General features: G+C 48.0%; 1 protein-coding gene across 3 annotated transcripts in view; it reads right to left on the reverse strand.

Moving 5' to 3' along the window:
* The window catches only part of LOC127586711 (guanine nucleotide-binding protein G(I)/G(S)/G(T) subunit beta-2), a 145,871-nt gene that overhangs the window by 47,225 nt on the left and 85,167 nt on the right, over positions 1-13,479 (reverse strand). For 2 of the 3 annotated variants that reach the window (XM_052044868.1, XM_052044867.1), the window contains one exon: positions 1,304-1,414. In XM_052044868.1, coding sequence (XP_051900828.1) covers positions 1,304-1,360 — 57 coding nt within the window. In that variant the 5' untranslated portion in view covers positions 1,361-1,414. Of the gene's footprint in view, positions 1-1,303; positions 1,415-1,566; positions 2,044-13,479 lie in introns of those variants that run through there. The other variant, XM_052044869.1, reaches the window with a different exon arrangement.

Consider the following 13,479-nt stretch of genomic DNA (forward strand, 5'->3'; position numbering starts at 1 on the left):
AGCCCGCAAGTGTCGCCACACTTCCGGCACCAACACAGCATGCTCACAACTTCCTAACCTGTACGTCTTTGGAACGTGGGAGGAAACCGGAGCACCGGAGGAAACCCACGCAGACACGGGGAGAACGTACAAACTCCTTACAGACAGTGGCGGGAATCAAACCCAGGTCCGTGGCACTGTAAAGCATTACGCTAACCGCTACACTACCACGCCCAAGTTTAAGGTGAGAGGAGAAAGATGTAATAGGAACTTGAGGGCCAACTTTTTTTTGTTACTCATCTGGAACGAGCTGCCAGAGGAAGTGGGTGAGGCAGGTACAATAACATTGTTTAAAAGACAGTCGGACAGGTACATGGATAGGTAAGATTCAGATGGATATGGGCCAAAGGCAAGCAAATGGGACTAGCTTGGATGGGAATCTTGGTTGGAATGGACCACTTGGGCCAAAGGGTCTTGTTTCCGTGCTGTCTGAGTCCACGACCACCATCTTGAGTCAGGCCTTCGGGGTTGGGGAAGCAGGACCTTCCAAAATTCCCGTTTAACGAAGCCTTAGGCGGCACGGTAGTGTAGCGGTTAGCACGACCCTATTACAGCGGCAGCGACCCGGGTTCAATTCCTGCCGCTGTCTGTACTGAGTTTGTACGTTCTCCCCGTGTCTGCGTGGGTTTCCTCCCACATTCCAAAGACGTACAGGTTAGGAAGTTGTGGGCATGCTATGTTGGCGCCGGAAGCGTGGCGACACTTGCGGGCTGTCCCCAGAACACTCTACACAGAAGATGCATTTCACTGTGTGTTTCGATGTACGTATGACTAATAAAGAGATCTTATCTAGATGCTGCTCAACGGGCTGAGTCCTCCAGCAGTTTTTTTGCTCCAGATTCCAGCATCTGCTCTCTCTAAGTTAATTGTACAATGACAGAGAAAAGTTGGGAGCACAAATCTCCTCCCCAGTACAGGCATCAGCACCAGCCACTGAAGCCCAGGTAAAGAGTGGACAAAAAACACCAAGAGCATCGCAAAGAACAGCAGGTCTCTGAAGAGAATCCCTGCCTCCGGTGTAGTCAGGACATCAACCATGAAATCAGGGCCACTTCTAGTGCGGATCCCTGCTGTGGTCTGATGACCAACAGGAAGGGTGGCGACGCTTGGGCTGTCCCCAGAACACTCTACGCAAAAGATGCATTTCACTGTGTGTTTCGATGTACATATGATTAATAAAGAGATCTTATCTTATCTCTGCCTTTTTTTTAAGGCGACACCATCCACACACGGACCCCAGAGCTCTTGGATCTTCACTACTCACCCTGATCTGGTTCCGTAGCTGCTCTGCCTCCTGACGTAGCTGTTCGAGCTCACTCATTGTCTCCCGTCAAGCGAACGTCGCTGAACCACCACCACTTGACAACTCAGAAATCTGCCAGGAGGGTAACACACAAAACGCAGCTTAGCAACCAGCAGAGTACACGGGAGGAAGATAGTCAAACCAGAAGTGGCTGGAAAGAGCATTTGCATTTATAAGGTGATTTTCATTGCCTTGTAATCTCCATTATGCACTCAGTGAAGTACCTTTAGTCGTTATTGCAACTTAGGCAATGTGGCAACATTTTACACAGAGAAAGTCCACCACTGTTCTTCTTCCAGTAGGACCAGGGGCCTTCTTCCCCCAGTAGACAAGAGAGCAGGCCTTGATTTAACATCTCATTCAAAACACAGCAGTTCTGACAGAATCAGCCCATGTTGTGCATTCAGTCCCGCCGGTAGGGGGAACCTGAACCCACAACCTTCGACTTCACCCACTGGCACGGGGCTGATACAAAGAGCGTTCAACATTTGAATTAACCAGCTAAAAGCACAACAACCCACCCCATGACCCACTGAGTGATTTGATGCACTTCCTATTTTTGAGAACATTCGAAAGCAGCCACTCCCTTCAGACGAGAAAGCCGGCCTCGAACAGAAATTCAAACAAGGTTGTTCAGGGCTGTTTAACACAAGGCCCAGGGTGAGCTTTGCAACAGGAACTGAGCTGATTGAGGAGTGGAGGCAGAGGAAGTGTTTATATTTCATAGGATTGTTTCTTAAGCCAAAACTGTTCCCCATATCAATCAGTTCTGGTACCCACACTGCCTTGGGTTCAGTCAGTCCTGGCACAACTGAACAATCCTGAAATAAAATATATTTAGATTTGTATCTTAAATTTAAAAATAATTAAAAACTACCCCAATCCTTTTCAATGCCATTCTGGTTCCGCTGTGCATTAGCTGGAACAACACAGCACGCAACTGAAGGTACACGCAATGGGTGGAGTTCTAAAGGCAGGGGAAGTGTTGAGGTTGCTTGTCGTACAACCACCATTTAATGCACTGAGCCAACATCAGTCACTGCTGTATAACGCTCCCAGGGCAGTGACTGACCCACAACTATCAGCATCACACCTGCGCCCCAGATATTTTCCAGACACAATTGAAAGGTCTGTAAGTTGAAGCACATCTTGCATGCAATTCATTTTGAATCCAATTTCATTACTGCAACTGAAATGGTCGCTGGCACCTCACACAAGCTTTTGGGATCGAAAGCACAAAAAAATACAAATACCAGGGTACAGCTGGGAACTGCCTGAGTGTGGGTTTTTTTGGGTACAAACACGTTTTTGGTTGCAAGCTCAATTTATTGAGACAAATCGGCAATTGAGTGCTTGTTCACAGGGGCGAGGAAACAGGCAGCAGTCACGATGCACTGCCTTGGAGTTGATTTCACTGGATGGGCGTTCCTTCAACGTTCACTCAGCTCACTGGAAGGAAGGTAAAACATCAACAGGGAGGTTGAGCAGGAACTGAGACCTGGGAGTGCTTTCTGCGATCTGGGATGTCCAAACAATCCTTCATCGCAGAAAAAATGTTACAGACTTAATTGGAACAGCCTTGTGAAACATTTCTATATTTATTCACAAGAACCCAGCCATACTGCTTTAGGCTCGAAAACATTCCTTCACATCAGATTAACACTTTCCTCCTTGTATGTTTAGCTCAGCACCTTTAAATCCTAATAATGAGGACAATTTCTTGCTGATTGGCGGCCGTAGCCAAACTAGAAACAGTTGAAACACAACAGTTGAGGACTGATGCTCATCACAACGTGCAACAGGGCAGAAATATGCCACTTGTAGCACCAGGCCTCAGGGCCCTTCATCCGCAGAGATTTAATGACCTTCCCTGCTTGCTGCCTGGCTATAGGACACATCTGTGGAGGTACGGCCAAGTCCCTTGTAGGTCATGAGTGATCACAAGGGAGCAGAAGTAGGCCATTCGGCCCATTGAGTCTGCTCGAAAGAGAGAAAGAGAAAAGAGAAATGAGAAGTTGGGGGGAAGTCTGCTCCATGAGCTAAAAACAAAACCCACTATTCCTTTCTAGCCCCAATTTCCGGCCTTGTCCCCGTATCCCTTGATACTTTGACTAATTAGATACCTATCTATCTCCTCCTTAAACACCTCCAATGATCAGGCCCTCCACTGCTGTACGTGGCAAAGAATTCCATAAATTCACCACCCTCTGGCTAAAGAAATTTCTCCTCATCTGTTTTAAACCTGTACCCTCTAATTCCAAGATTGTTCCCTCTGGTCCTGGACTCACCCACCAAGGGAAACAGCTTGGCCGCATCTACTCTGTCCAGTGTGCAACACCCTCCCCTCACAGCTCCAGAGACCCAGGTTCAATCCTGACCCCGGGTGCTGTCTCTGTGGAGTCTGCACGTTCTCCTGTTACCGCATGGGTTTCTCCCCATTCCACCCCCCCGCCCCCGGTAGAATCTTGGGAAATGGTGTTAGCGTAAATGGGTGCTAGATGGTCCGTGCAGGCTTGATGGGTTGATGGACCTGTTTCCATGCTGTTTGACTTTCAAGCCCCCCACACCATCTGACCTGCCACATATAGACTACAGGTAGGATCCGCCATGCATGGTTGCTATAGTTACATGTCACGTCAATGGACCAATAGGAGCTCTGCAAAACTGACTGCAGCAAATCTGCTCAAGCACCTCTGGAGTGGGCTCCATGCAAACAACGGTGACATTACAGAGGTATCATCCATTCCCTCAACATAACCAGACTGGTTAACTAAACTGGATTATAATTAGAGCTTCAAGCCGGATATACAAAAGAATGGAGACACTAGAGATTGCAGATGCTGGAAGTCTGGAGCTGAAGGAACTCAGCGGGTTGGGCAGCATCTATGGAGGGAGACGACAGTCGATGTTCTGGGTCGAGGCCTTGCATCTGGACTGGGAGAGATAGAAGGATAGCCGAGGTTGGGGGGGAAGAGGGGAGAGAGAGATTTTATATTGGCTGTCTCCCAGTCCAGATGGAGGGTCTCGATTTGAAACACTGACTAGCCTTTTCCCTTCACAGGTGCTGCCCGACCCACTGAGTTCCTCCAGCTCCTGTGGGACATGACAAAAGAGTGGAGGAAACTACGAGCCACGTATCGGTTATAAAGTTGGGGTAAGGTTCACACGATCATCTGCTCCAGAGGCCCAGAGCCAGAGAGGACAGGGGGACAACTGGAATGGGTAACATCAGTGACCTTCACACCCACAGCAGCTCTGGAGGGAACCAGACTCAAAACGATGCCAACGGCAAGGATTCTATTCTCAGAGGTGGGGACAATCTGAACTGGATGGGCAGACCTTTGAACAAATGTAACGCGAGAGAGAGGGACACGAAAGCAGAAACATTGCAAACTTTCGAATTAATATCTGTGGAGAAAATAGACAAGTTAACCCTTGTGGGTGTGGGAACTTCACTGGGGAACCGCTGATGACCACATTAATACAATCGAGAGGGGAAAAAAGGGGGGGGAAGTACATTTAAAACTTACTTTAGAACTTTATTCATACAGCACGGTAACAGGCCCTTCCAGCCCAATGAGCCCGCACCACCCAATTGCACCCATGTTAACCTGCTAACCTGTACGTCTTTGGAATGTGGGAGGAAACCGAAGCACCCAGAGGAAACCCACGCAGACACGGGAGAATGTACAAACTGCAATATCTTTTTCCCATTATTGAGCGATCCAATACCAGAGAGCATGCATTTAAGGTGAGGGGGTAGGTTCAGAACAGACGTGAGGGGTACGTTTTTTTTTTACTGAGAGAGTGGTGGATGCCTGGACTGCGTCTACCTGGTAGGGCAGTGGAGGCAAATTCACTGGGGACTTTGGATAGGCATATGAATGAGAGGAAAATGGAGGGATTGGGGCATTCTGTAGGTAGGAGGGATTAGCTATGTCGGCACAACATTGTGGGCCGAAGGGCCTGTTCTGTGCTGTACTGTTCTATGTTCCTTACAGACAGCAACTGGAATTGAACCCGATCACTAGTGCTCTAACAGCGTCTCGCTAACCGCGATGCTACCGTGCCGCCCTCAAGGAACATTCTTTTAGGAACTGACAGGCAAAATAAAATACGAATGGAATGTTATCCTGAGACAAGTAACGGATAGAAACAATGGTCACATATCGGAATCCTGCTGCCCATAGCAAAGCGCACACTAAGTCCTGCTCATTCATCGCTCTGTGTTTGTTGACCTCTCTTGGCTCCCAAGCTGCAATGACTCTCCTCCTCTCACCGAGCCTCGCCCTCCCCGTCTCTGTGAGCGCCGACAACCTTCAGATGTCTCCATGCTCCTCCACCTGTCTGGATCCTGTCCGTCATCCTCGATCCACCAATCGCCCACTAGGCCCTGTCTCACCACTCCCCCCTCCTCTTTATACCGACCATCTCCCCGCTCCACTTTTTAGCCCTGATGCAGGGTTCCCGCCCCTTAATGTTCAACCAAGCTTTTGGTCAGAAGAGTCATACAGCACGGAAGCAGACCCTTCAGCCCATCAAGTGCCAGCTGACCATCAAGCAGCTGTTTACACCCATCCCATTTAATTCTCCCCACATTCCCATCAACTCCTCCCACAACCCCCCCCCCCCCACCCCCGATTCTGCCCCTCACTCACACACTAGGGGCAATTCACAGTGGCCAATTAACCCACCGACCCCGCATGTTCTTGGGATGTGGGAGGGAGACCAGAACACTCGGGGGGGAATAACCCACACGGTCACAGAAGAGAATGTGCAATCTCCACACAGACAGCGCTGGAGGCGGGATTGAACCCCAGGTGTGTGGCGCAGCGAGGTGCGTTACTGTGCTGCCATTCTGCTTTCATATCTCTTTTCTACTGCCTGGTGTCACATTTTCTGTTTGATATTTGCTCCTTGGAATGTTTTACAAGGTACAAGAAGTTAAATCGGTCATTTTTTCCTTGATGTTCCCAAGGTCAGCACAGAGCAAAATGATCACAAGCTTCAACACTTCACAAAGTGCTCTAAAAGCTCTATCTTGTATTTCCCTACTCATTATTGAAACTTGGGACTACATCCACTGAGTAAGCGGTGAAAGTAGGACCACTCTACTGTGAGCAATTTTGGGCCTTGTATCCAAAGGAGGATGTGCTGGCCCTGGAGAGGGTCCAGAGGAGGTTCACAAGAATGATCCCAAGAATGAAAGGTTAATGTATGAGGAGCGTTTGATGTCTCTGGGCCTGTACTTGATGCAGTTTAGAAGGATGAGGGAAGGGGGGGGGGGGGGGGGATCTCATTAAAACCTCCCGGATACTGAAAGGCCTGGATAGAGTGGACGTGGGGAGGATGTTTTCCATCAGTGGGAGAGTCTCGGATCCGAGGGCACAGCCTCAGAATAAAAGGGACGTCCCTTTAGAACTGAGATGAGGAGGAATTTCTTCAACCACAGGGCGGTGAATCTGTGGAATCCGTTGCCACAGAGGGCGGTGGAGGCCAAGTCACTGGGTGTATTTAAGGCAGAGATCGATAGGTTCTGGATTGGTAAGGGGTTAAGGATTACAGGGAGAAGGCGGGAGAACGAGGTTGAAAAGAAAAAAACGTCAGCCATGATTGAATGGCAGAGCAGACTTGATGGGCCGAATGGCCCAATTCTGCTCCATATCTTATGGTCCAGCACGGTCACAGAAGCAACCGCCACACATACACGAGCGATCAGTTTCATTCACACTTACAGGAATATTGATGGTCAATCACAATCAATCAGTGCAAAGGAACTGTGCCGTACACAAAGCGCGATCTAGATATAGAACATACCTAGGATAAGTAGGTGAATTTGCACCACAATCATTCACTGCTCAGTGGCCTTAAAAAAAAAGTGTAAAGGTTGTTCCACATCTTCACAGAAATTCTTCAATGGATGAATAATGCTTGCTGTCCTCTGGCACTGAGGCAAGCAGACTATGCCAGTTAACAACTCACACACACACCAGAACCATCATTCTCGATGTAAGAGACCAGGTCTGTTACTCTCCAGCCAGAGGCCAAAACTCAGCGTCGTTTCCTTTTGTGCCGAGATGTAAATAGGAGCAGCTGATACATTTTGGGACATCAAAGACAGATGTAAAGATGACATTTGACTGCAGGGCAAACACATGCAAGAAAACCTTGGTTCAGCTAATGGAGAATCTCTGGAGAACTGCCACTGTGAGCATAATAACTGTTCATTGATCAAGGATGCTGGTGATGGTTGGGAGGGGAGGGTGGGCGGGTGGGAGATGCTCTGTTGGCACCCCTTGATTAATAACGTCATCCCTTTATATACTGAAATACCTCCAGCACAATAAAAAATCTCAAGGTACCTCTTGGAAGCAATATTTTGCCACTTAAATGGCTGGTCAAAGAGGTAGGTTTTAAGGAGCATCTTAGAGTCATACAGCACAGAAACAGGCCCTTTGGCCCAACTCGTCCATGCTGGCCAAGTTGCCTACCTGAGCTAATCCCACACGCCTGCATTTGGCCCATATCCCTCTGAACCTTCCCTATCCATGTACCTGTATAACTGTCAGAATTGTACCTGCCTCTAACATTTTCTCTGGCAGCTCGTTCCACATACTCATCAGCCTCTGTGTGAAAAGGTTGCCTCTCAGGCCCTTTTAAATCTTTCCCCTCTTCACTTTAAACCTGTGCCCTCTAAGTTTTGGACTCCCCTACCCTGGGGAAAAGACTGTGACCGTCCACCTGATCGATGCCCCTAATGATCTGAAACAGAGGGTTGGTTTAGGGGGAGAATTGCAGAGCTTGGCATCAAGGCAGCTGAAAGCACAACTGCTAATCACAGAGCAATGAAGATTAGGGATGCTCAAGGAGCCAGCATTGGAGGAACGTAGAGATATCGGGGCCGCTCCATTAGGAGTCACTCAGATTTTACTACACTTAGAGTCATAGAGTTGTACAGCATGGAAAAAGGTCCTTCGGCCCACATGTATTAATGCTGACCAAGCTGTATATTCAAGCTAATCCCATTCCCCCAGCACTTGGCCCATATCCCTCCAAACTCGTCATCCATATACTTGCCCACATACTTCTTAAAGGTATCTAATGTACCTGCCTCAACCATTTTTCTGGCAGTTGGTTCCATATATCTACATATAGATCCATGTGTATGGGCAGGCATGGTACTGTAGTGGTTAGTGTAATGCTATTACAACGCCAGCGACCCGGGTTCAATTCCGGCCGCCGTCTGTAAGGAGTTTGTACGTTCTCCCTGTGTCTGTGTGGGTTTCCTCCGGGTGCTCCAATTTCCAAAGATGTACGGGTTAGGAAGTTGTGGGCATGCTATGTTGGCTCCGGAAGCGTGGCGACATTTGCGGCTGCCCCCAGAACACTCAATGCAGAAGATGCATTTCACTGTGTGTTTCGATGTACATGTGACTAATAAAGAGATCTTACTTATCACCCGCTGTGTTAAAAAGTTGCCCCTCAGGTTCTTATTAAACTTCTCACCTCTGAGCTTAAAACTATAAGCTTTCGATCCCCCAACTCTGGAAAAATGACTGCTCACCCTATCTATACACGTCTTATAATTTGAATTTTTATGGGTAACTAACACCGGTGAGGGAATGACACAGTTGATGTGGTTAGATTCCTCCCAATGAATTTATGTTCTGATTTTATTCCAACATGTGAGCAGTAGGTTCTCAGAAGCTGGAGGGAGAGCTGTGATCCACACTGCTCAAAGCACCTTTCTGAGGTCTGCAGCCATTTCAACAAAACACAGAATGGTTGGCACGTGTGATCTTTAAACAAATAATATTGTTGCTTCTATAAAGCACTGGATTGGGGGGGGGGGGGGGGCGGGCGTGGTGGTGAAATCAACCCTCAAAACCTTTCACCCCATGGGTTTGGCAATGATGGATAAACAGCAAGTAGTTATACAGCACCTTCAACATAATAAAGGCTACCTAAGTGGTTTCTCAGGAACAGTAACAGATTTGGCCAGACAGCTGTGCCACACAAGCGGCGGGCAATGACCAACTGGAGAGGATGTAACCTCCACCCTTTTCGCGTTACCATCACCATACCCCAGCCCCTCAGCAATAACATCCGAAGGGTGGGGGACACTAATTGACAGCCACTTAATTAAACCAGCTGCACAGATTGGTACGTGGAGAGGAAAGGTTTAGAGGGAAATGGGCCACAAGCAAATGGGACGAGCTCAGGAACGCATGGACGAGTTGGGCTGAAGGGCCTGTTTCCATGCTGCTCTACAAATGCCACGGTTAGAAAACAATCGGAGTCTGAATATCCCACGGGAAGTGATTTCATCTATCAACTCAAATTCTTTCCACATCTATACATTAAGAGTGTGATGGAGTACCCTCCTACTGCCAACAGCACTGTAGAAGTTCAACACAATCCAGGCCACTTGATTGGCATCTCATCCACCACCCCGAACCACTCACACCCTCTGTCTCTGGTACACAGACATCTACAAAAGCAATGGAGTTACAGGCCAGGGCCAAAAGACAGCAACTCTCACTACCAACGAGGACGAGGGGTAAAGCTGCCTAGTAACATCACCCACAAGGTCATGCACCGTCCTGGTTTGGAAACAGGCAGCTGATACCTTTGTCAGCCCCGCTCTAGGACAGGCTGTGAAGACTCCAATGCGAAGTGGAATCTGAGTGTTACACCGTTGGTTCTGTAATCACTTCCAGCACAAAAAAATGACGACAACCCGGGTTTCATTTCGTACGTTATCTGATGTGATGGAGACAATGGGGTTATTCAGGTGAGGTAATGTGGATAATGCAAATACATTGCATGCACCACTATGGGAAAATAATCCGAGGCACAAGAGGAGTAATTTGATTTTGCTTCCGATGGGTGGAAGTGCGTTTCTCCCAGCAACCATCAATCAAATGGATAAATGCACTAAATCCATTGGCCTCTGCTGTGTCCTGTGCCAGGGATAGCTAATTAATTGCAATGTTAATTATTTAAATTGCTTATTAAAGTTAATTAATTAAATTGCAATTTAATTAATATGACAATAAATATCTTGACTTGATTAATTGCAATGGTTAGAAATATGGCAACTAAGTCACGGGTCAAACCAATTTAGAAGGAACTAATCTCCAATACCTAGCACCGAATGGATTAACAGACCACCTAGACTCTTCAGATCAAAGGGATGTCCCTTTACAACTGAGGTGAGGAGGAATTTCTTCAGCCACGGGGTGGTGAATCTGTGGAATTCATTGCCACAGAGGACTGGGGAGGGCATTTAAGGCAGAGTTTGACAGGTTCTTGATGGGTAAGGGGTTAAGGGTTACGGGGAGAAGTGGGAAGGGGTTGGAAAAGAAAAGTCACCGTGATTGAATGGTGGAGCAGACTTGATGGGCTGAATGGCCCAATTCTGCTCCTGTACCTCATAGGAAGTTTCACAACCATCACTCATCCTAAGGAAGAATTAACAAGTGACACAGAAGCGAGAGTGCACGTCCTGATAATTAAGCCCCTTTCACCAATTCCTCCTTGAAAGGTCTAAAGCAGCATTGGGATCCTGCTCTAATTGTATAGGTTCCCCTTGTTGTATGACTCAAAGATCTACTCTTCTGCGCAACCAGGCAGAGGACTCCATCTGGTCCAGATACTTTCCGCAGGTTCACTCTCCGGAAGACTGATCTGATGTCCGCAACGGTGACTGTGAGTACGGGGTGAGTTGGCGGCTGTCGACATTCCATTGCCCTCCTGTTCAAACCTGCATAGAATGCATTAAGCTCATCACGAGGGATGCGCTGTTATCGGCAATGCTGCCCAACTCCGTTTTATGGCACGTAAGCCCTGCCACAAATGACGGCTGGTCTGGGACTAGAATTGTCTCTCGCATCCCCGATAGCTTTACGGAGGTCGTATCTCGATTTCTTGTATAGGTGAGGCAGGGGCCACCTGATTTTGAACACCACAGTCCTAGACTTCAGTAGGGAGTGGATCCCTCAGTTCACCCATTGTTTATGGTTTGGGAACACCTGGATGACCTTTTTGGTACACAAGGCCTCTACACACTTGCTGATGAAGTGTGTGACGGTGGTGGACATACTCATTTAAGATTGGTGCTAGGTCTTTGAATGTGGACCAGTCTCCTGCCTCAAAGCAGTCACACAGAAGCCCATCTATTTCCTCAGACCAGCACTGTACAACCTTCCACACTGGAATCTAACGTTCTGGTTTCTGCTTGTACGTAGGGAAAAGGAGCACAGCCTGATGATCTGATTTACCGAAGTGTGGGCAGGGGATGGATCAGTTGGCATCTTTAATGGTTGTGTAGCAATTATCAGGGGTGTTGGGGCCCTGGTGGGACAGGAGACGTGCTGGTAGTATTTTGGTAACACACTCTTGAAGCTGGCCTGGTTGAAGTCACCCCTCTGATGAATGGGGTATCCTGTTTCAAGGCTGTTGATCGCAGAGTACAGCTCACTGAGTGCAGGCTTCATGTCCGCTTGGGGTGGGACGTAGACTGCTGTCAGGATGGCTGAAGTGAACCCCCGCGGCAGGTAGCATACTTCACCGTCAGACATTCCGAGTCTGATGAGCAGGAGATCACCAGGATATCGCTTCCGAGCACCACGAGGAGTTGATTAGTAACCGGGAGAGGGAGAAGGAATACGGCATTGAGACAGGTGATCAGTTACGATGGCATTGAATGGTACACCAGGCACAAAGAGACGCGTGGCTTCCTCCTGCTCCTATTTGTCTATGTTTCGATATTAACTACTCCTCTGTTGTAGAGTCACATAGCAAGAGAACAAGCCTCTTTGGCCCACCGAATCCATGCCAACCATCCACCACCCATTTACACTAACCCCATTCGAGCTCTCCCATTCTACCACACACCGGGAGGGGGGGGGGGGGGGCAACTTACAGAGGCCAATTAACACACCAACCCGCACGTCTTTGGGACGTGGCCGGAAACCGGAGCACCCACGGGAGACTCGCGCGGTCACAGGGAGAACGTGCAAACTCCACAAAGACAGAGGTCGGATCGAACCAGGCCGATGGAAGTGCGAGGCAGTAGCTCTACCAGCTGTGCCACTGCTTGACCCTGGCCCCCAGAACACCAGGAATGCCTCCCCAAGTCCCTGCTTCATTTAATATGTTCCCTAAAGTCAATCAACAAAGCTGGCTTGGTGTCAAATTACGTTCAACAGCACTCCTGTGAGGAAGGTTCTGTGCAGCCAAGTGCTATATAAATCCAAGATGTTGTTGTTCCTGTACCTTTGCCCCACAAGGCCATCTGGAAAATGTGCTTTTAAACACACTATGACATTCATACATTGTCTCCCTATTTCTTGATAGGCAGAGGATTCCTCCCCCTCAATGCATTCCGCCTCTCTCTGCTTGCAGTCCTTCCTAGAACTGCACAGAAGACAAAGCCATGAGACTCTCAGAATAAAAAGGAAAAACCACTCCCCCATCCCACTAAATCACAAACCCCACGCTCCTTAATAATTGGTAACTACCAGCTGAAGGGGTGGATTTTGTTTAAAACACATAAAAGCAGAGAATCCATCTTGGAGACTCCCAAGAAAGCACACAGCATTTTCAGCCGGCATTTAAGGAAGAGGTTTAAGTAAAACAAAATGTTTCAGCAGTGTCCCTTTATGACGAGGGCTCTGATCAGAAGGGCAACCCATCCCAAACATTAGCCCATTTGTTTTAAATTCAGCTACTTTACATGCTGTGTCTTTCCAGCAGCCTGCAATTTCTTTCTTTTTTAAATACAGAAGATTTTCATTTACAGCCCCGCCTTTTTCCCCCCATTTTAACATGACAAAGCTCTGGAAGCCAGCTTTGAAAGTGCATGGGGGAAGCTGTCAGGTTATGCATCTTATATTGCAGAGATTATCCCTCTTCTAAAAGAGCTCACAGTAGATCTATTTGGGAAGGAGGAGAGGAACGTGTACAATTAGTGGTAAAAATGAGGTAGTAGAGCAGTATAGAGACTGGGGCTCAAGAAACACAAAGCTTTAAAAAACAAGAACTACTTAGGAAAAAAAAACACCACGGGAGCCAAGGTATCCAAATGAATGCAGCAGTACAGCGGTACGGAGGAAATAAAATTGATGCCCAGG

This window comes from Pristis pectinata, chromosome 37 (assembly GCF_009764475.1).
Source record: "Pristis pectinata isolate sPriPec2 chromosome 37, sPriPec2.1.pri, whole genome shotgun sequence".
NCBI lineage: Eukaryota > Metazoa > Chordata > Chondrichthyes > Rhinopristiformes > Pristidae > Pristis > Pristis pectinata.